This window comes from Prosopis cineraria, unplaced genomic scaffold, assembly GCF_029017545.1.
Source record: "Prosopis cineraria cultivar Desert tree isolate PC_DT_omini unplaced genomic scaffold, ASM2901754v1 PC6, whole genome shotgun sequence".
NCBI classification, from domain to species: domain Eukaryota; kingdom Viridiplantae; phylum Streptophyta; class Magnoliopsida; order Fabales; family Fabaceae; genus Prosopis; species Prosopis cineraria.
The window spans coordinates 6899742-6923189 of record NW_026555337.1 but is presented as its reverse complement, the minus strand read 5'-3'; the positions used below and the strand labels follow the sequence as shown (position 1 = coordinate 6923189).

The 23448-nt window shown below is 31.8% G+C and overlaps 2 protein-coding genes and 1 long non-coding RNA gene across 10 annotated transcripts; 2 read left to right on the top strand and 1 right to left on the bottom strand.

Moving 5' to 3' along the window:
- The first annotated feature begins 670 nt into the window (after positions 1 to 670).
- On the top strand, positions 671 to 6273 carry LOC129313723 (plant cysteine oxidase 4). 4 transcript variants are annotated; one of them, XM_054957060.1, is made up of 6 exons: positions 671 to 829; positions 1627 to 1886; positions 4164 to 4309; positions 4439 to 4586; positions 5686 to 5889; positions 5986 to 6273. In XM_054957060.1, exons 2-6 carry the CDS (start codon positions 1784 to 1786, stop codon positions 6102 to 6104), a joined length of 720 nt encoding a protein of 239 aa, XP_054813035.1. In that variant the 5' UTR covers positions 671 to 829; positions 1627 to 1783; the 3' UTR covers positions 6105 to 6273. The 4 variants fall into 4 exon arrangements, with proteins under 4 accessions (XP_054813035.1, XP_054813034.1, XP_054813037.1 ...); XM_054957059.1 differs by having other exon boundaries at positions 677 to 829; positions 1631 to 1886; XM_054957062.1 differs by having other exon boundaries at positions 687 to 829; positions 1802 to 1886; positions 4199 to 4309.
- A 10413-nt stretch (positions 6274 to 16686) lies between these two features.
- On the top strand, positions 16687 to 20561 carry LOC129314274 (uncharacterized). Of its 5 annotated transcripts, none has more exons than XM_054957666.1 (6): positions 16687 to 16743; positions 17436 to 17842; positions 18123 to 18236; positions 18383 to 18548; positions 19052 to 19400; positions 20110 to 20561. In XM_054957666.1, exons 2-6 carry the CDS (start codon positions 17479 to 17481, stop codon positions 20341 to 20343), a joined length of 1227 nt encoding a protein of 408 aa, XP_054813641.1. In that variant the 5' UTR covers positions 16687 to 16743; positions 17436 to 17478; the 3' UTR covers positions 20344 to 20561. The 5 variants fall into 5 exon arrangements, with proteins under 5 accessions (XP_054813641.1, XP_054813637.1, XP_054813636.1 ...); XM_054957662.1 differs by lacking the exon at positions 16687 to 16743 and adding an exon at positions 16756 to 16925; XM_054957661.1 differs by lacking the exon at positions 16687 to 16743 and adding an exon at positions 16756 to 16943.
- Positions 20562 to 20874: 313 nt separating this feature from the next.
- LOC129312609 (uncharacterized) lies at positions 20875 to 22381 on the bottom strand. The gene is made up of 2 exons (XR_008593635.1): positions 22321 to 22381; positions 20875 to 21319 (listed from the first exon to the last, which is right to left on the bottom strand). It is a non-coding gene; the product is annotated as an uncharacterized LOC129312609 (long non-coding RNA).
- Positions 22382 to 23448: the final 1067 nt, after the last annotated feature.

Sequence of the window (23448 nt, the reverse complement as noted above, 5' to 3'; positions counted from 1 at the left end):
CATGCGACGTCTTTTTAGGATTAAAGGAACTTTTCTTATGGAGAAACAAAGAGTAGAATCGCATAAATACAAACAAGAAAAAGAACAACCTAATAGAAGAAATCGTGCTAATAAGAAGCTTTAAAATGGCGCCCTGAAACATGCAGCAAACATGGCGTTATATAGGTTGTCCTCGCATATAGACGTTGGACATATTAAAGATTGCTCTAACGACTTAATTATCATCAAGCATTGTTGAACGTTTTGAAATAATGGAAGTTTCAAGGCAATCCGTTTCTGAATTATAAATAATATGAGTGAATGAATTATATTAAACCCCCTATACAAAATAATATTCAGAATATTGCTCATAATGTTAACAATGTAAATGTTGAATGATGAATACATAACTTTCTCCACAAGTAAAAAAGAAAAAGGATAACCAATTGTTTAAGCATGATAAAATAATTAAAACGTTTTTTCATGTGAGGAGAAAATTCTGCGCAATAACAAAATAAATATTTATGTACACATGCCCATTTCTCTCTTGGACAGACGCTCAAGCCGTCAAGCGGCTCTAAAGTCCATATAAAAGGTTCACAGATTAAATTTGAATTAAAAAAAAATAAATGAAAAAGAACTCAGGGCGATGACGTGTCCGAGATCTTCCTTGGGCCTTTTCACTTCCTGCCTCCCTCCCAGCTTCCTCCTGTTTCCACCATATTTACTAGCGATCCCTCGCTTACTTTCTATGCACATACGCTTCGCCTCTTCTCTCTCTCCTTCGTTGCCTTCCTCTCTGCCACCCTAATAAAGAAAACTCCTTCTTCATCAGCCATGGACGTCCGAGGTACTCTGGCCTGACTCTCCGTTCGATTCCTGTTTTTCCTTTTTTAATTAATTAATTTATTTTTCCTTTTCGTTGTTTCTGTCGGAATCTTATACCTCACTGAGGTTCTGATCTACTTCACCTTGTTGATCTTTTCTAAGACTTGCTATTGTCCTCGGTTTAACTTCTTTCATCGGTCAGCTTCTGGTCTTCATTCTGTTTACTGTTTGTAATCTTTTCCCGGGTTCAATAGTACCTTCTGCTGCATCCCGAAAATGAGTGTTCTATTCGCGGGTTATTGCATTCGAATCCGTTACAAACTGTTTTCCCTTCGGAACCGAAGAAAAAAAGGGAGAATTTACTTTACTTTTCTTCTTTTTCCTGTGGATAGCTTGCGGGTTTGGTTAATTTCCGTTCCCAAAACCTACTTTCCGTGGATGCATCTTTTAATGAACTGGAAGGAAAAATGCAATCAAGTCTTTCTTTTTCGAATTTACTTTGAGTTTGCCAAATGACTATATTTATGTTGCGGGCGGCCTTGCGGAAGCAGTGATATTGTTGAAGGCAAATCATAAAGGGCAGGAGTTAATTTCTGTGTACAAGTAGATTCTAGTTTCCCGGGATGCATTTTTTGAGAAAGTAAAAGAGCGAAATTCACTTAAATCTTATTTGTGTTTTTTTTTTAATGAATTGTTGGCTTCATAAATGTGTATTGCATTTATATGATTATATGATACTTATTTGACATTGACCATGGTGTGATATCTCTAATATGAACTATGAAGTAGCAACTCATATCTTTGCATATTTTTTGTTAGACAGGCCATCATAGATTTGCTGTGAAAGATTGGATTACTGTCATGTAGATTTACTATTGTTGGTTTGATAGCAATTGGTAATCTGCTCTGAAGGTGTTATCAACTTGCCGATTTGAGGCTTTGGTCTCAGTAGTTAAGTTGGTTACACCTTTACAAGATGCCGTATTATGTGCAGAGACTTTATAGGCTTTGCAAAGCATCTTTCTCACCAGATGGACCAGTGTCAGATGAAGCCATTGAAAAAGTTCATGAGAAGTTAGGTATGTGCTTTTTTGCGTTGGTGGTTTCGCTCATTAATGCATATACTTGTTATCAACCCCATAGCTTCGTTTTCTCAGCTTCCTGGTTGCATAATGATAATGTCTATGTAATTAACCTGCAGATAGAGTTATTCTCATTAACGTATTGATTTGGCACCTCTCACCTAAAGTCTGCTGCTTGCTATTATTATATGCCTAAAAATATATTTCCTTTTTGTCGTCTGATTTCTGGGTGATAGATGGAATCGTGAACACATTATCGAGTAGATAGCTCTGTATTTTACTTATAAAAAAAATCGGATAATTTTTTGTCCTTATGATGTATGAAAAACTTTGTCAATCTCTTGTGGCACGAATGATGTATGAAAAGCCAATGCAACCTCAATTTCTCTCTTTTCTATTCCTCTTCATCATCCTCAATCCTGTCTTTGTGCTTTTTATTAAAACAACTTTTAGGGATTCATCTTCCAAAGGAGTGAAGGACTCAAGAATGGTTTTTGGAGCTGAGTATTCTAGGTTTTTGGTTAAGCATGTCATTTATTTTGGTTATTCCTCTGAGTCAAGAAATGTGACCTTCCTCTTCCCCTTCCCCTTCCTTTTCTTTTCAAGAGAAGGAGATGAATCATATCTTTCTCCTTAAACTTGCAGATGATTTAAGTTGTGAATATTTTCTTGTAAACCTCATGTATGTCAAATGATTTTACTATTATTGTCATCTATACGCTTATGCTCATTGAAACTTATTGTCCTTGTGAAATATGATCTCACGGTGTTTAAATAGTGAACCACAACACATTTTTTCCGACATGGTTACTATGTTTCTCGTTTATTAACATACAATATGTAAGATAATTCAATTCAATATTTCTTTTTCTTTTCCGAGTCAAGTAATTTTATATCAATTACGGCTGTATGTCCACAGTCATCACAACCAATTTCATTATACAGGATTAGGATTTGGAGGCTATGATTGGGATATGCTGGCCTATTCTGAAAACTTATTTGAAGTCTTAACATTGCCTCTAATCGTGATATCCCTGTAATGTAAGGAGCAAAAATCTCTATTGACACTCAAACTCCTTGGGACATTACAACAAGCCCCTTGTTATCTAAATTTAGAAACTTTAGCTACGTGAAATTACTATAATACCCTTCATATTATTCAATATTCCTTTTCCCTCACCATTTTTCTTCTATAAATCTGTTCATGGCTTTCGAAATTTATTTTTGGTGTTGGGATAAAAGGAAGCCTCAATGTACAAGAAAGAAAATCGGATGAACAAATATATTTGATAAACCTTCAAACATCTAACCCAACAATAAGGACTGTCCAAGGCAGTGACATTAGAATCTACCTTGTGTCTAATAATAGCTGGAGGGTTTGAGTCAAAGACATGATAGCCAACAGGGGCTAAGATGAAGCTTTACTCTATCCCCCCACTTGTGGGAAATTATGGTGTGCAATAGGTGCTATTATACTCTGCATGAACAAAAATGTTGATATTGGATGAGAATATTCGTATTGTTGATCTGGTTTTGGGAATTAGTTAGATTTTTTTTTTGGTTAAATATAAACCTGTTATTTTTTTTTTAATTTATCGTAGCACCAGATACTAAGTTTAAAAGTCATGGAACATTCATTGAGGAAGATGAAGAGAAGCAGAAGTGGGATACTGAATAACACAGGAAGGGTATTTTAGTAATTTTATGTATTTAAAGTTTGTATATATAGAGGAGATTTTATTGCACTCTGGCCAATAGGGCCAATTGCAATTTTTTTATAAACTGCTTGGGGTTGCAAAGCAATTGGAGGACATGATAGGGGTAGATAACTGAAATTCTCCCTTCTTAAGTTTATCTTACTAATTATGAAGTGATTCTAGAGCTGGGTAATTTATTAGGCATGATGCGTATTGATATGCGTGCAAGTTTGTGACTTTTAAAAAGGAGGGATTATGGTTATTCGCTCAACTGAACATGCTAAAGTTTTTCTGTATGTGTTGTTTGTGGGCATGATCTGTAAATACTTTTTTTGTTTATCTGTACATGGATGTCATCTGCATGGTACTAATATCTTTTTAAGATACAGGCACATAACATGTTATCTTGTTATCCTTATGATCTGATCAAATGATTTTGATGTTTGCCTATACTTTTTTTTCTTTTAAAGTTGTTGTAGCATATTAATTTTTAAAGTTCTTGCCAGTGCTATATGATATTTTCTATGTTCAATTGAGATTTTTCACTATAGCTGTTGACACAGTTTTTCCCGCCCAGAAAAAATCAAGCCATCTGATGTAGGTCTTGAACAGGAGGCACAAGTAGTTCGTAATTGGTCTAGTTCAATGCTTGAACGGAATGGGACTCATCAATCATTGCCACCAATCAAGTACTTACATTTGTATGAGGATGATAGCTTCTCTGTATGTACTAGCTCTCAATTTTATGTTACAGTCTATATGTTTCAATGTTAGCACTTTCTACAAAATTTAGGCTTTAAATTGGCTATAAACATAGATATATGACCGGAAATTTGCATTTTACTTTTGCAGATAGGAATCTTTTGCATGCCACCTTCATCTATAATTCCTCTCCACAACCATCCTGGAATGACAGTGTTGAGCAAGCTTTTATATGGTTCATTACATGTCAAATCATATGATTGGATTGATTTATCTGGATCTACTGATCCAGCTGAAGGTCTGTTCTCTACTTAGTTTTGTTCAGTCAAACTTTGTTTCCTATGTGTTTGCTTGGAACTACATGGTAAATGTAAGATTTTATAGAAGACAAATGAAGCAGATGTTACTTATCTAATTTTAGCTTGAGTACTTTCTGGAAAAAGCATATCACTATGTTTTGATGAGAAGAGGAAAAGGGAGAAAAGATGATAAAAAATTTAGGACCTATATTCGTAGGTGAGACTGTGTTTAGCCTCCTCTTTAAATTATTTCTCACTGACCAATCCCAATCTTCATTGAGAATACCTTCTCTATCATGCCACTCAGTGCCAACATTGCCACCTTTCCAGCAATTATTGAGAATAACGTACAGCCAATGGTCTTGGGTTGTCAACTTGCTGTTCTGTTGAAAGAGATTACTGCGCTGCTAGGGGACTGAACCTTCACTGAACTTATGGCTATACTCAAAAGAAGTGCTGCCTACTCTGTTGAATGTCAGAAAAGCCCTAGATAGTCTTTCACATAGGTTTCAGAACATGGCAAGCTGTACCATGCATTCCTAGTTTGACCTGGGGTGGAGCTTTTAAACCAAGTCTGAATCCTAGCTAAATAAGTTAGGACGCATGGTCCGGATGGGATTTTGATATTGTTCAGCAGCTTTGGTGGTTGGTTTTTTTTTTTAAAAAAGTTCAACAGCCATCAATGAATCGGCTTGGTATTATTAGACTCTGTACATTTCCCCTACCTGTTGGTGAAAACATGGAAATTATGGATGCCATATAGAACGAGGAAGTCCATTCATTTGCTGCATCCTGGTACGATCCAGAGACTTTCTGAAGGGGGAAGTAGAAACCGTGATGAATAGAAAGTTGAGCATTTATTTAATCATATCATGAGTTTATTCATTTGAAAAATAAGGGGTCTGGAAGGATTGTAATGGGTATCACGTTATTCATGCCTGGTGTTTTTTTTTTTTTTAAATCGATGGTGCCTTTAAAATTGCTTTTTTATTTTTGACATTTTTAATGTTCTATCTCTTATTTTCTTCTCCGGGAATTGTTGAAAATGACATTTTAATTTTGGTTTACTGGATCAAAACCAAACTGTCTCATTTGCAGCTAGACCTGCAAAGCTTGTAAAGAATAAGGAGATGACAGCCCCAACCCCTGCAACAGTTCTTTATCCTACCAGTGGAGGAAACATTCATTGTTTTAGAGCCATAACGCCTTGTGCAATCCTTGATATATTGTCTCCACCTTACTCTTCTGAACATGGAAGACACTGCACTTACTTCCGGAGATCCCTCCGGAAAGATCTCCCAGGTAACACAAACCTTGCGTTGTGTCGCTAGAGACGGTTTTGACTGTAAACTCATGTCCTGTTAATGCATAATATGGACAATATTCATTCAATACCAGGTCAGCTTCAAGTGAATGGCGTTGAATTTTCTGACGTGACTTGGTTGGAAGAGTTTCAACCTCCTGATGACTTTGTGATAAGAAGAGGGCTGTACAGAGGTCCTGTCATTAGAACTTGAAATTTATTCTTGTTCTCTGTATCTTACACTACCAGAAATTGGCCTTTTTTTTATAATTTATTTATTAGGAAGATACGTTAAAGGGATTTTGTACTGGAACGAGTTGTTCAAGCCATTGCAATAATTGTTATGATATATATATATATATATATATTGGCTATTCCAGCTAGACGTTTGGTTTGTACATAATAATGCCCATATATAGGCCGAGTTACAACTAGTATCAGCAGAATCCAGTAGACTGATTACTGTGTTACGAAGAACTCATGATCGAGGGAGGCAGTGGTATTAGTAGTTACTGAGAATGGAAAACAAGATAATTTTATTTCCTCTTTCCATTAGCCTCAGCTCAGATTGATTCCTTTATGAGTTATGTCGATGACAACTAACATCTTTGAACTGGTGATTTGTAAGATTCAAAGCAATTCTTGGATTTGTTCTTCATGAACGGTTATAGAATGTCGCAAATGGAGATTTGGGTCATCGTAGGGCAGACCGTCAGCACCCTAGGGCTCTTTGGTACATAGATTTGGTATTAGAATTGAGGTTAGGATTGGAATTGAAAATAGAAATAAGGTTTTATTTTATGTTTGGTATGAGGTAATATTTATAGAAATATTTTATTTTACAATTAAACATAAATTATAAAAAGATTATAATACCCTTTAAAATTAAAAAAAAAATTGTGGTCGATCCTCCTTCACCTTCTTTATGAGTGACCATGGCAGCAGAGTATCATTTTCTCAAATGACGCTACACACTTCACTGTGAGATCTAGGGGTCAATGGTTGCGAGATTAGAGAAGGAGAAGGGGGTGATGTTTGTTAGACTCAAAGGCCAGTGACTGCAAGATGAAAGAGGAGAAGGTGGTGGCGTTTGCGAGACCCAGAGACCTTTGGGTGCGAGATTAGAGAAGGAGAATGCATCGAAGACGATGGAGACAAAGGTGAGAGACCAAACGTGTACGACAAATCCAAGCAAACTGAAGAAGAAGATGATTGATTAGAGTGAATGCAGCGATAAAGATCGTCCTTTAGAGCTAGATATGGAATATCTCGAATTGAAGATGTTGGATCTGGGACTGAGGCCGACGATGATCTCAAACCAGTGAAGGAAGAAGATGAAGTGGATTGGAGGCAGGATAAGGGCATTTCGGTCTTTACAAAAAAAAATCCCTTGTTTGATTTTGCAATATCAAGAGAGTGGTGGTACTAAATAATCTTATTTAGATAGGATTGAAATTGGGGTTAAAATCTTCATTTTCACATACCAAACATAAAAGTTTAGGATTAGTTAGTCCCAATCTCAATACCACTCCTCATTCCTCCATACCAAACATGACTTAAGGTCTTTGCATATCTCAGTGACAAGATCATGAATGTTGAAATGATCAAAAAAACTTTTTTTTGGCTAAACTCAAAATGATGTTTCAAGCTCAATAAAAGGAAAAAAATCCAATACAATCAAATTTATCCAAACCTCTTGACTGAACAAGCCGGGAACTGGTTCATCATCATCATTATTTTAATTGTGGGTCACATGTGATTAGGAGTTTGGCCGTACCTAGCCTATTAAAGCAAATGGTTATCCCTACTTATGATAGGGATGACGGGATGACGTTAGAAGAAGACGAGGGTATTTTGGGAATAAAGGGGTGGTAATCAATCATAGTCTCACCTATAAATTCTTGTTATCATTTTTTCATAATTATAATTATCATTACCAATGTCAACTGGTAACCAAACCTATCCTTCTATGATAAAAGAATCTGAACAGATTATCATTATAGGACTATAACAGGGTTGAACTAGAGGAGCCTGAAATTTCCCCATTCAAACAGAAAATTAGGTCCATTGCTCCACCTTAAATTTTTGTCGTTTTCTCATCTTTGTCACGTATCAATATCATTCATTTTTTTTATACAAGACCATAGATAAACTGTAAAAGGAACAAGTAAATCAACTCATATCAGAGACCATTATATCTTTGTATTCAAAGGGGATCATCGTAGATAATAATATTAAAATTGCCTCTAGGTGACTCATGAGCAAGAAGATTAACACATTTATTTGCTTATCTAAAAACGTGGTTAAAAATGATAATTCAATCTCTTATAGCAAAATTTTAATTTTATTAATGATTTTAGAAAGTGATGATTATGGTAAAAATTGTGTTGGATGAGTGACAAAGCTCCTAAAAACTCAGTGTAGATGTAAATTTTAGTGAGTTTAGCATTCCAACAAAGCTTGATTCCCTCAAAGATGCTTAGGAGTTGGATACTTGTGCTTGAATGATATTCAAGATATTTGAAAAAATTTTAATTTAATTCTTTTGATCATCACATATGAGGCCTCCACAAGCAAAAGCGCCCCATTGATATTTGTTGAACCATCAATGTCGGGTTGGACCCAACCTGCTTCAAGAAGTTTCATTTAGCTTTAGATCTTTCATTTTCCTCACTTAAGAGGTTTGTAGTAGACTGTCATTTAGAGTTTGTTGGGGGGGGGGGGTAGAAACCAATATCAGTTTCTTGATGATTTTTCTTAGAGAATATTGAGTTCCATTTGCTTTTCCATATATATGTTTCAAGGAGCGAACAATCTTTATCAAGATGTTTCTTTTTGTTTTTGAGTTCACAACATCACGTTTTGCATTTTAAATTATTCAATCTTTAACATATCAATATAAATGTGATTATCGATTATCAATGATCAATATCAAAATAAATTACAAAATTCATATCAAACTACACTATTTGTAAGTCATAGATAATCTAACTCAATTATCATATTCCATACATTATTAAAAAAAGTATAGTTTAAACAAATTAAATCATAACAGTATTATAATATTCAGCATTTATAATACTGTTGTTAGAAAATTGAAAAGGATAGTATTAATGATTCAAGTACTTCAATACTGTTATCAATATATATAAGCTGAACATGGTTTTAACATGCTTTTAAAAAAATTATTTCTAAAAGCGATACTACGCAAAAAAAAAATATTCAAATTAAAAAAAAAAAGACATAAAAATTGTGAATAAAAATATTTAATTTTATTAAGAACGCTAGTGGATGCCAGAACAAACATATTTATCTTGTGTGGGAATCCAACGACAACATTTTCATACAAGTGGATGCCAGCTTTCATTATGAAAATAAAAAATAAATATAGATCTAAGATCTCAATATATTCTGCTGGGCCAAAAAAATCCGAATATTCTTATTTTTTATTATATAAATAAAAATAAAAACTATATACCTCATTAATACTCTCTCTATTTTTATTTATTAAAAAAACTGTATCCTTGATTTGTATTTTTTTATAAGTAAAATCACATATCTCAATAAGTATGTATTATGAATTTTCTAAATCACCCCTAACAAGAAACTACTAATGCATGTTTATGTTAATTAATATAGAATATTTTAGTTTAATTTTTTTTAAATATAATTATTATAAGTAACTTATTTTCTTAAACTGTATGGTTGATATATATTTTTTAATATATAAAAACGGAGGGAGTATACAATACAAGGCCATTTGGTGCCGTGAGAATCTCATAACGGGAACTTTGATTTTAAAATTGACCAATTGATGAAAAGAAGTTAATCATTATTACTTGTATTAAATAAAGTTTGGGTTAAATTTCAGGCATGCAGTGTCAAGAGTCAAGACAAACCATATGATAAAGAAAATTTATAGATTAGTTTCCAGTAATTTTACATAAATCAATAATGAAAAATTGAAAAATTGCACAATTTTTTTATTTTAAAATGTACATTAATTTTCTACAGAAAGTTCTGCATGATTTCTGTAAAATTAATATAAATTTGTATAACTTATTCTATATATTAATAAGAAATTAATTAAATTTTAAAAATAAGAAGTAAACCCTGATGCTCCCTTAAAATCGACATAATTTACTTCAATAGAAATGGTAATAGTAATATCCCGTGAGCCATCTAAAGCTAGCCCAAGTTGAAATATATCCTCTTAATGTGACTTAAAAAAACAAAGGAAAGGAAAGGAAAAAGTAATATCTTAGCATTGCATTTAGGCTCTTAATTAAGTTAATTGTGAAAGTGAAACAAATAGAGCAACGTTATTTATTACCCTTAACATGTCTTTTCTATACTTCTTATCATCGTTTTCTAGTGATTGAATTTTTTTAATGGAAAAATAATATGCATACAAAATCGCTATGTAAGCACTGATATGATATATAAATATAGTGCTGTCTTAATTAGTGTTTTATCTTAAATGGGGGTGATTTTTAACATTTTCCTTTTTTTTTTTACCTGATTCTAGTTATCCAAAAAGTTTAATCATCTATGGCAATTTGATTGTAGTGTAAGACGACAGCACAATGCTTCTATATTTGTTTATTTTTAACCTTGAAAATTTACATAACAATAAAAAACAAAGCTTCGAGCATAGTAATATAATGATAATGATATGATATTTTTGTTATGTTTTGTTGTGGTGAAGGGAATTTCTGGAGATTCTGACAGCTATGTAAATTAATAAGGAAGTAAAAGAAAGGCAGATAATGATAGTGAGAGACTCCGGAGAACAAGGGAGCATGTGAGATCGTTGGGGATGTTGCTCTCTTCATCTTCACTCACACTTTGGCATTATTCTCTGTCACTGAATTTGTTCACAAAAGAGTCGCCGCCATGCTGGCCACGTACTACTGTACCTTTGTTGGACTTAATTGAAAATAACTCTTAAAAGCATTCTTTACATTTACAGCAACTTGAGTTGGTAAAATTGTTGTATCAGCCTCATATTTTATTATAGGTGCATGGGTTTGTTTAAATAATTTACAAGTATTTATGTAAATGTTATTTAACATGTGGCATTTATTTTATTTAACAATATCCTATTACAAGAAGGATTTTGAAAAAATTTCAGTTAAGTATCTTTGTAGAAACTTAATTTCAGATGAGTCCAATTTTTTTTTTAAATTTTAGTTTAATTCAAGAGAGAAAAGTTCAAAAAAAAATTTCTGGTGAAAAGATCAAAATTTTCTTCACTTATTACAAGAATTATCACTAATTGTTAATTTTTTTAAAAAAACTGATGTGATATTTATATTCTATGTCATTTATTTTGAAACTGACATGGAAAAAAAAAGAATTTTTTTTGGAAAAAAATAAGTTTTTCATAACTATAATGAAAAATGTTTTTTATGTCGGTTTTTCAGCAAACAAAAACCATAATTTTGTTTGGGTATAAAAGGCAAACCCGCCTTACAAATTAGTGTTGCCTTTTGTGAAGAAACAAAGGTCTCTAACGCTCTACTGGGGAGTCTGGGACACTAGAAATCTGATTTCCAAATAAAGGTTTTTTTTTTTTTTGGGTTAAAAAATAACTCTGTCCATTCATTTGTTGGAGGTCAATGTTGCTATCTCGGTATGGGCAATTTCTTATTAATCATTTTCTTTTCTTGCTTCATTGAATATTGCTCCCTTTGTCATGTTTGATTAAATAAGAGGAATATTTGACCGCATATATTCTTCGCGCTAAAGGTTGGCTTACATATTAATAATTCTCCAATTATAACTTTTTTTGTGGCCTGAATTCTCCAATTATACCAACTACTTATGGTGGAATCATTTTTAATTATATTTCCAAAAAAAAACTTTTAAAGAATATATTGTAGAATTAATCAATTATTTCAGTACAATAAAAGAGTTGAATTTTGGCTCTTTGAAGGTCATCTAGTTTTTTTTTTCTCCTTTAATTAAGTTGACGAGGCAAGCTTCTATTCACCCACGTTTAATATCTGGATATTTTCTTCTTATTGGAGTATTGACTGGTTCAACATTTTTCAGAATTTCAATTATTGGACAAAAAAATTTAATTATTTCAATTCCTCTCCAGGTCTTTCCATTGTATTTAACCCCAACCTAATATACCTCACCATTGTAATTTTTCTTTTTTATTTTTGCTTATGCATATGTATCATTTTATTAAAGATAATCTTGCTTGAAATTAAATACCGTTGGATATTAAATATAGGCATGATATGTTTTCATAATATAATATACACCATGCAATGTAACTTTAAAAACCTCTTTTTTAAGAAATCAAGGGATGTTTAGTTCAACTGATCAAAAGAGTTAAATCAATTTATACTGAGATCTTGAATTCAAATTCTTAGATATAGTAATAATAATATCATACAATGGGGGTTTAGATTAGTCTAGTAAGAAATGATAAACTGGTAATATACTTCTAGATTTCCTAGAATTTTGGGCCATGAAAAAAAAAACTTCTCTGCTATCAATATATTATTAAAAATGAAATTAATCTATTTTAGAATTTTGTCCCTCTTCAAATTGAAATTAATCTAGTTTAAAATTTCAGATATATTCAGGATCAACTATATGTAGTACAATTGACGAGAGATTAATAACATTAAATATAAAACTGTATATCCTGTAGATATAGAGCCACGTTCCTTGGCATTACATAAACATACGAGAATAAAAAAAAAAAAAGTTGGAACATAGAAATCTTTTTTCTTAGAACTTCCCAACGCCATTTTGTCTGCCCAGTAAAACAAGTCTTGATCAGTACTAAGTTCTTTAGAGTGATCTTAAGCCAAATGACTTATTAGCTGTTACTATTACCACATACGGTGTGTGCGTGGAAAGAAGAAAATAACCACACTACATAGTTCCCTAAACCTAATTAATAACCTAACTTTGATATATATGGTGGCTGATTAACCTGGCGCAATTCACGAAAATCTGCAATAATAAATTATACTTATAACGACCCTTGAAAGATACTATTCCATACCATTAATTTAGTCTTATAAACACTGGCCTATTGCATCCATCAAATTATATGCTCAAAACATATGATTAAATTACATGAGCACGAAGTTCCAATCCTAATTGAATAGAAATTAAACTTAATGATAATAAATTTCATGCATGTGTGTGTGAACAGTGGACCTTTGAAAACCGGCAAAAGATAAATTATATATGATTGATTATAATTAAATTAATAATTAAAGGCGTAATCTGAGCCAAGATTCTTTGGTTCTGTGCAAGTGTTGTTAAAAATAAACGTACGTGTCAACTCTCCCACATGCACAAAAGATGACAAACACCAACGTTTTACGTAGAACTTTCGTACACAATTCTCCATTCGCTATTTTCTCTCATCTCTAATTCCGATAAGCCAATGGCATTCTTTAATCCTTCGAATATTTGTCTTCATGTAAATCCCTCACATATTTAAATGTGGTCATCACTCAAATCCATAATAGTCAAATTAGATTTGGGTGTCATGCATTTAGCCCTACCATAATCCTTGAAAAATGATTCCTCTCTGGGGACTCGATCATCAGCCATGCCAAGATTTATAATCAACATAATACATTAAATTAAATTATATAATCTCGTTTATGATTTCACGAATGGTTCAATTCTTTTATACTCCCTCCATCACAAATTATAAAATCTTTTTAGATAAAATTTTATGTACTAATAAATAATAAACATCATTAAATACGCTAAATACTCTTATTTTTTTAAAATAAAAATATAAAATTTTTATATATTAGAAAGAGAAATAATGAAAATTAATTATAGAGAGATAAAAAGGTAGCATTGAAATAACTCTATTTAATGAAATATTAATCTTCTCAAAATGCATTGTATTTTGGGACATCGAATCTCACTTAAAAATGTTGCATAATTTGAGATGAAGGGAGTATTATATATGCTATATGACAGCAGAAAGTAAATGCTTGTACAATAGGGAAAACGATACCCTCAAAATGAGACAGTGCGAGGGAATATCAAATATAAGAGACAACAATAACAAGACTGTTTTTGTTATTTTACCCCGCGCGCGCGTATTGCTTTTACTTTTTTTTGACTTCTATATATCTTTTCACACATTTTAACCATGCCGTCCAGTTGTTACTTTTCTGGTTTGGAAGTAATAACCACGAAAATTCCTTATATACTTATATACACACATTATTAAGAAGGATAAAAGTGTAAATTGATTCTTGAACTATAGGTTTGGAAACATGTAAAATTTAAAACTTATTTTTGGTATAATATATTTTTTCAAATTTTGAGGATTTAATGATAAAATATTTTTTTAACTTTTAAAAATAGTGTTATCTGACTTCTATCATTGACAAAAATAAACATTCAATGATCATAAACTAACAGAAAAAGACCTTAAAAATTACAAAAAAAAGTAGAAGTAAAAATAATATATTGAAGTATTTATGTATTGATCCCATAATAAACTAATTAGTTAGTTTATGCATTTCCGTTAAGAGGACCTATTTTGATTTTGTCATGCAATATATGGACCGATTGTTTAAGAATTACCCCCTCTATTTTTATTTACAAGAGAAACTATTATTTTTGAATTGTTTTTTATATAAGAAAAATTACATTTTTCAATAAGCATTTATTACAAACTTCTTAAATTACCCTTTATAATTTATCATTCATAGTCATAAGAAAAAATTAATGAAGGTTTGATTAACACAATTAATGAAGGGTATTTTAATCTAATTTTTTTAATTTTCAAACATAATTAATATAATTAATTAATTTTTTTAAGCTGTGTGATATGATTTTTTTCTCCTACGAATAAAAATGGAGGGAGTACTTAATAGTTAGTCCAATTAAATTTAATTCCAAATGATCTCTCTCTCTCTCTCTCTCTCTCTCTCTCTCTCTCTCTCTCTCTCTCTCTCTCTCTCTCTCTCTCTCTCTCTCTCTCTCAGTTTTATATTTCAGCTCAGTCAAAGTGGAAGGACAGGATATATATTTAGGCCATGCCAACTGATGTGATTGAAATTTCTCACGTCAAATTCTCTTATTTACTTAAATTTATATTGTTCATATGTCATATATGCCTACCTATTTACCAATAAAGTATTCTTTTTGTCTATTATTTTACATTACTAGTTTAAATAAACATATATTAGAGACCGGAAGTATCACAACAGGATTATACATAATATATTCTTCCATGCATGAATAATAAAAAAAAACGTGGTAGGTGACTGCCAGAAATATAGTCAAACAAATGAACATGAAAATTAATTAATTTCTATCGCAATCGATCTTTGCTGGCTACTTGATCCTAATTTGTTCTCTCTTAATTTTTAATATTCTTTAATTGCCATCAGCTGAATGTTTGTGATAAAGTTTGAGTTCCAATAGTTTCGAGTCCACAATTACATAATAATAATAATAATAATAATAATAATAGTACTGTACTAATATTTCTTGGAAGCGCACAAACATTTTTCAAGTCCGATTTTGTTTGTGTACGAGAAATCGGACAAACACTATGCTTCTTTAATTAGCCGTATCATTACCGATGTATCAATAATGTTTCTTCATGTTTTAAACAAAACATACTGACACGAATTTTTCGAGGTTAATTAGGTGATTATCATCTGTTTAGGGATGTGGAGCTCAGTATTCGCTGACCTAGCTGGTGAATATACAAATTCTTTTGTTTTCCCGAAGAAAATAGATCGGAAAATTAAAAATTAAAGGGTTAATTTATTCGTAGAAGACAGATTACGATATTTAAAGATAACATTATCAAAATGTTAATATGGCTTGGTGTTTTTGCCACATCATTCATTTCAAAAGGACAAATAAACCCAATATTATATGTGCAATACATACATACATGCATACATTTAGCTAATTAAAAGCCATAAATTATATATTTCACATACATCAATACAATAGAAGAATAGGAAAGAGTAATGAAATCTTACTTATATCATATATCTCATTAATACTTAAGAGTGAGAAGAATTCGACGTTTTAGAATTTTAGTTTGAACTCCCTTCCAATGTTATTTAAATAAAATAAAAGGCACTTAATTTAATTAGGTCCGAGTAAGGGACAAATTAAACCCCAAAGTATTCTGTATCTTGGTCATTAGTCAATTTATGCTTGCATGCATATATATATATATATGCATGCATGCATGCATGTATATTAACCAATGCACAGAGATATGTATGTGTAGCTAATTAGGGTCTATTAGCTAATATATGAGATTAATTAAAACAAATGGGGGCTGTCAGTAACAGCGGTCAACTAAATAGAGATTATCATGGAGTTATATAGACATGACAACCTGTCAAAAAAATAATTATAAAGAGAGAGAAAGGTTAATCTAGTCACATGATTTTCAATACTCCAATATAGAGGTCATATTGATGTGCATGTGTATTTGATCTCATATATTGTATTTTTTTGCTACAAATCATATAATTTTATTTTGTTACTGAATGATCATCGAGAGGGTGAGATACTATAGTACTATACTTGGCTCTTGTATACTATCAAAGCAATAAATAAAAACAAGTGGTATGTCCGACTGTTGATCCCCTACATCTACTGGAAAATATTTTAATATATATATATATATATATATTGATAACGTAAGCGTGTGTATATACTAAAGTGTAAGAATATTTGATGAGCGGTGACTGATGATATTTTCAATTTTTTGAAGCTTAATTATTTTTCAAAACGTTATTATTCCAGTCAAAAACTAGCTACCCTCAACTTGTTAATAATGCACCTAGAATAATTATTTGTCCATGTACAGAGTAATTAACTAAATCTCTCTTTCTCTCCGTCTATCTCTCTTTCTGTGCAAGTAGGGTTTTTCTTCATTCCATCAAAGTGATGATCTCTGATTGGCCTCATCATGGTGATATCAGTGAAGAAGATAATTAATTAGTGGATCTCCACTCAATATTGTGTTTAGATCTTGTTATCGATTGAGCAGGTTTCAGTTGATGAATCAGTTATTTGATAATCATCTCTTGGAAAACCTTCCTCTTCAATAATATGTTTCTCTCAATTTCTCTTGCAGTTGATCAACAATAATATTGCTTTTGTTCTTGTATGTTATCACTGGTTGAGAATCGATCAAAACATATCATCACAAATTTCGAATTGAACAAGCACTACATATATATGCTGATCTTTTATTTATATACATATCATTCTGAAGCAAAATTTGTTCATGCTTCTTATAAAATTCTTCAACCTTTATTGATTTTGTTCTTGCAGGGTAGGGTTTGTTTTGGTCATTCATCATTTTCTCTATATTTGCATATATATATACATATATTTATGTATATATTTTCAAATTTCTTCTAGGATATAGGAGAGTTCTCAAGGCCTAGGAAAAATAAATTTATGGTACAAAATCAGTACAATCATCATTTACTTAAGCCTGGTCTTCCCATATATAGCTTGCTGATCTTCGCTTCACCATCTATATATATAACAGGTTATCATCATCATCATCAGATTGCTTTAATTCGTTACCAAACATGGCTGAGAGGGAGAGAATTTGCATATCAGACGAAAACCAGAGCGAAGAAAGTAACAGCAACAACATCATCATCAGAGAGAAACCCCCTTGTTCGTTTTCTACTTCTCTGTGTATTCAAAAGAGTTCGTTGTTTAATCTGAACGAAGAAGCTGTGGACGATCTTGGTGGTGGAGGATCGTCCTCGTCCTCGTCATCAGGAGAAGGTAATGTGAGTAGCAGCAACAAGTCATCAAGTTCAGAAGTGAAAGAGAGAACAAATAGTGTGAGGCAATATGTGAGATCCAAAATGCCAAGGCTTCGTTGGACTCCTGATCTCCATCTTGCCTTTGTTCGTGCTGTTGAAAGGCTTGGTGGACAGGAAAGTAAGTGAAATCAAATCTCGAGTTTCTTCATTATATGACTGTGCTTTTGTGTGGTTTTCTCTTGAACTCAATCTTATCTCAAGGCAATTTTAAGACTCTATTGATCATCAAGATAATTAAGAGAAGCAGTTTCTGGTTTAATTTGAATCTCAAACTTGTCATCAATTCGGTTTAGTTAATGAAGTACTGATATGTGACTAATAATTAAAAAGCATAATTTACTATAAATAATTTATTTTAATAACCTTGTTCTTGTTCATTTGTGAATGAATCGGTTCAGAAGCAACGCCCAAGTTAGTTTTACAGTTGATGAATGTGAGAGGGCTTAGCATTGCTCATGTAAAGAGCCATTTACAGATGTATCGAAGCAAGAAACTTGACGAGTCTGGCCAAGGTAAACGTTCTGTAGTACAATTATTTATATTACCAAATTAAACATTTTCTGCAGAACACTGAGAGATGCATGAAATTTCAAAGGCTTCTATATATGTGTGTGTGTGTGTGTGTGTGTGTAGCATGGTTTAATGGATTTTATTTCAGTTTTATCCCAAAATAGGGCAACATTGCAAGGACGAAGAGATCGCATTTTGGATGTGTACGAGAGATTTAGGGCTCGAGGAGGACACCTTGGGATTGATAACTATCTCCCAACATTACCTCTCGTTATGAAGCCGACATTCGACTTTAAATCTCATGGCTCTTCAAGGTATCATGTTGGAAATCTCAAGCACACATAGCCACTACTGCGAAGTGAAAAATTTTAGATATATGAAGTTTTATGGTCCATCAAACACGTGTATTTTGAAATTTGATCCCCAAAAAAAAAAAATTTATCCACATCCAGTGAAGGTTATTAAGTTATTTGCTGGTGTAATATAATTGACCGATTGCTTGTGTTATTTATTTTATCTTTAATGATTCCAGACAAGGACAACTCTGGATCGCAGATAATTGCACTTGGATATCTTCAATGATATCCATCACAATATAAGAAAAATATTATTGTTAAGACCTAAAATTAAAAATGTTAGCCTAAACAGGAGATAGTAATACTCTCAAGTTTTCTAGGACACTAGGTAAAAAAATAAAAAAATTAGAAAATTATATTTTCAAGTGTAATTAGAGGAAAAAATTATGGATTTTTAAAAAGAACTAAAACGATTTATTCAAAACTGAGATCACTTGATTTTTGGTTTGTTTGTTTTGTAGATTCGAAGCAGGTGAGACAAGACCAAGTTCATGGGTAGGGTGGAGCAACGCGTTAGGGTTGTGTGAGGTTGGCAGAGACAGAAGGATGATTCAGAGGAAGAAGATTGGAGGGTGTGGTAACCTATTATTTGAGGTTAACGATGCTAATAATATTAGAATAAGAAATGGACCTCTTACTCTTAGGCCAAACCCATTCCTCGAAGACAAGAAATGGCCTCCTCGTGAAACACCTGACAAACCTTATTGGGATGACAAACGTTGTCCATGGAGCCCCACTAAATGCTTTTTTATCAAAGCTAATCTTCATCATGAACCTATTTCCTTCACCCACCTCGACTTTGATGCTCAGGTAACCAATACTAGTACCTTTTCTTCATTCTCTTCTGTCTACATTATAAAGTACTTCGAGTCATATTTTACATGTCAATAAAAATAGTTCTTTTTCATTACTTTTAAAAATAACCCGTCTTTTTTCTTTTTTTGCTTAACCCTTTTTATCATTAATTCATACAAGGATAAATTTAAAAAAATACCAAGCGTACTGTCCTGCATTTTGGATCAAATTTACTAGAAAAATTAAATGAATTTAAATTTGGATCGGATCACAGGTACACTACTCAATTATATTTCTTACAACCCTACTCGCACTGAGTTCTGCCGGTACAGTTGTAATAATACTCCTTCCATTTTAATCAAATACAAGATATTTTTACTTCATGCACACCTACGTATAGGAGGTAGTTAAGATTTTAATTTCTTTCAACTTTTTCCTTTTTTAAAAGGCATGAGGAGCGGACTATGTATCAATGAAAAGTAAGTTTTAATTTCTTAGCTATTGGTTAAATTTTGTTATATCCTTAAAATACTATGTATCAATGAAAAGTAAGTTTTCTTAGCTATAGGTTAAATTTGGTTATATCCTTAAAATTCCTTTAATTTTTAATTCAACCGTTAAACTTCTGTTAGTAGTCTATATAACCAGTAATGGGTTGAAGTTATTGAACTTGTGAGCTGTATAATATAAATGAGCTGAGAACGTGGTTCTTTTGGGAATGCAGGTTCATCATGACGTTCAAAAAGATGTGACGCCATGTTTCAGAAATCAGAATCACTTATCAGAAACAGGTGAAGTTAAAGGCCAATTAGAGAGCTTGAAGGAGAGGAAAGAAGCACCCAGTTTGCTTAAGCCATGTTTAGCCCAAGATTCTGCAATTAATGTTGCAGAAGTGAACAATCCTGATCTTCCAGGTAATGATGGAGCAATCAATACGATGTTGTCTCTTTCATTGTAACAATATAAATCTGCTTTAATCATAAGTTCAGAATAAAGGGCTCATGTGTACGAGAGACAGAGAGGGTGAGTACTTAAGAACCTGACTCTGATGGATCAAAAATTATAGACAGCAGAATATAGGGGTGAGATCTTTCTAAGCACTTTCCTTGGAAGGCCATATATGTAATTTCATGGATGGATATTATTATTAACTACCGAGGAGTTCGAACCAGACAATTTAATTTATTTTAAGATTAAAATGTATTTTTATTCTTGAACTATTTTCTGAAAAACACCTAATGTCAAAGTAATTAAAATTTAATATATTTTCCTTTGACATTAAATACGCTAATGTTAACCAATGAAAATGTTAATTATGAATTAAGTTTGACTAAAAAATGTTATACATTATGTCAGATGCATCAAGTTAAGGTATATTTTTATTCTTAAACTATAGTCAAAATTACATTAATCCACATCTATGTGTGTGCATTCTACAAGTTGAATTGACAAAGATCATGACCAAACATATGAGATAAAACAAATCGCCTCACTTTCAAATAATGTTCGCTTATATATTGTCTTGAATTTCATATAGTAGTCATCAATGTGCTGGGAATGCAGGTAGAACTATCTCCTTGTGCTTTACAAGTACATAAACAAGTCACAAGTACAAATCATGACCAAATACACACACACATGCATAAACCTTCCAATTTCTATAATAGTAAATTAAAAATCCTTCTAATATAAGAAGATAATAAGTTACGCAAGATTTTAAGATCTTAAAGATGATCGTTGACAAGAGGGTTCCTATCACCAGGACAATGATTCCAAGAAGCCGCCATTGCCTTGGAAATTAAGATATAGTACATTTATCGTTCGGATGAGTGTTAACCACCTCAAACTCGGCCGCCGACGCTGCCACGTCTGGTTGAATCTTTTCTGTCTGACCATCTTTCGGGTGAACAGAAGCACAAGCAAACGAAACCAGTCTTGCAATCAGCAAAAAACCGAATAGCACTATAAGAATCAACATTATGCCACCACCGTAGTTGAAAATAGAAAACCCCATATTCACTTATGACCCACCAGACATAGATTTAGGAGAAACTACCTCCATTTTAAATTATAAAATTCTATTAAAAAAGATTTAGCATCCTAAAATATAAAACTTTAATAAAAATAAGATTTCATTAGTAATACTTTTTCAATATTACCCTTCTCATATATTCTCACCTTGTTCTTTCATTAATAGAGTATTAAATTACAAGTATTTTTAAAAGTTTATATTTTTATCTTGAAAAAGTAAGATTATAAAATGTATTTAATGAGTTTTATTAATATGTAAAGTTTTATCTAAAAGTATTTTATAATTTAAGAGGAAAGGAGTACTCTATCTATATATATATATATATATATAGCAGTGATTGGTGGTCCATATTTACTACTTTTGGTCAAAAAATAAAAGAAAAGATATCATGGATTTTACCTTATTTTTCTGGATCAGTTGGGGCAATCATTGGTACTGATTGCGTGTACAGTTATACGTCTTCAAGTTTAATTTAAAGCATTAATTCAGATTACTTAGATATGGATATTCCTTCTCTAGATTGGTCCCATCATGATTCACCGCATTCCGTCTATGGACAGAAATTTTTCACATATATTCTAAGCAAAAACAGGAAACAAAAAATAAAATAAAATGATGGGCAAATTAATTAAAGTAGATGCATCGCTGCAGATTCTTGTTATTTTTTAGAACGGGAAACTCTAATTTTGTTTGGTTATAGAGAAACTCTAATATTATAATTATTCATGGATCTCAATAGATTTTCAAAATATCTACGCACTTTAATTCCTTCTTATATGTTCATAACTTCATCCACAGCAAAATGCAAAAAGCAAAAAGCAAAAAACGCAGTAGCAAATTCACTAGGCAATATCTATATACATGCATCAAGTACAACAACTTTCAAGCCAAAAAAAAGCATACCAATATTGAGATCGATCAGATGCCATAAAATTCTCAACCACCGCCACATCCACCACCTCCAACACTTTTATGACCATTCAATTTCCATCCCGCAGTTTCCTTAGTCTTTGAAAGAAGACGTTATATAACGGTGATATTCACTATATATCTTGGTATAATTACAGTTAGATCCCAAAGAAATGAATTAATGACAATTAAATATTCAATAAAAATTTTACAAAATAAATTATAAATATCAATTTAAATAGTTATAAACAGAAATTTCTATTACAATCTAAAATTATATTTGGTATTTAAATATTTATTTACAATTGAAACTACTAAATTTTTAATAATTTGAATTAATATTTTTAACTTATTTTTTAAAAAATCTAGCAGTTAACTGATATTAATTCAATGTTTTGAAATTTTAACTGTTATTTTCTCATGCATTTTTATAGCTTACTACTATTCAATTAATTAATAACATTGATTGATCACAAAGCCTGGAATTTAAAACATTTAAATTACATTAATTTTATATCCGTGTTGACTTGGTCCCAGGGTGGTCACTCAGCATTTATCCCTTAAAAGGCAAAGTCAATTATTCAATAAATAAAATATAATCATCGTCACTTCTTTTAGTAAAATCCGTCTGGTTAAGTTGTAGATATACAATTGATTCAACGTTAACAATCATCAAAATATTTAAGTGAGTTTCGCGGAAGCTCATGTGGGGCCCTCTATGAATTCCTTTCCATGTCCAGCTCCATTTCACTTCTCATCTCCATCGTTAAAATTAAATATAAACGATTCGGATTTAATATTTTACAAAATATCTATATATGCACCACCGGGTACAACAACATAAAAGTATTAATTAAATTTTAATTTCATGCTCGAAGCGTCGGCAACCAATAATAAAAGCAAATTAAGTGTAGGCGATTTGTAAAGGATTTTCAAAGCCGTACGCGATCTTTCTCTCTCTCTAATTTTGTCATATTCATTTTTAATTTTAGGAAATAGGAAGTAGGAACGGAGGAAGTGCGCGTATAGTATGTAGTATGTACCATTGTCGTCATAAGCCGTTTGGTTAATATATCACCAAAAAATGATAACGATGACATGGAGTAAAATGTAATTAATTAT

Coding starts and splice junctions, on each gene's coding strand:
- LOC129314274 (XM_054957661.1), top strand. Junction 17,843..18,122: donor AAGGCTTGGTGGACAGGAAA/GTAAGTGAAATC, acceptor GAATCGGTTCAG/AAGCAACGCCCAAGTTAGTT. Junction 18,549..19,051: donor AAATCTCATGGCTCTTCAAG/GTATCATGTTGG, acceptor TTTGTTTTGTAG/ATTCGAAGCAGGTGAGACAA.
- LOC129313723 (XM_054957060.1), top strand. CDS start 1,784: ATGCCGTATTATGTGCAGAGACTTTATAGGCTTTGCAAAGCATCTTTC. Junction 4,310..4,438: donor ATGAGGATGATAGCTTCTCT/GTATGTACTAGC, acceptor TTACTTTTGCAG/ATAGGAATCTTTTGCATGCC. Junction 4,587..5,685: donor ATCTACTGATCCAGCTGAAG/GTCTGTTCTCTA, acceptor TCTCATTTGCAG/CTAGACCTGCAAAGCTTGTA.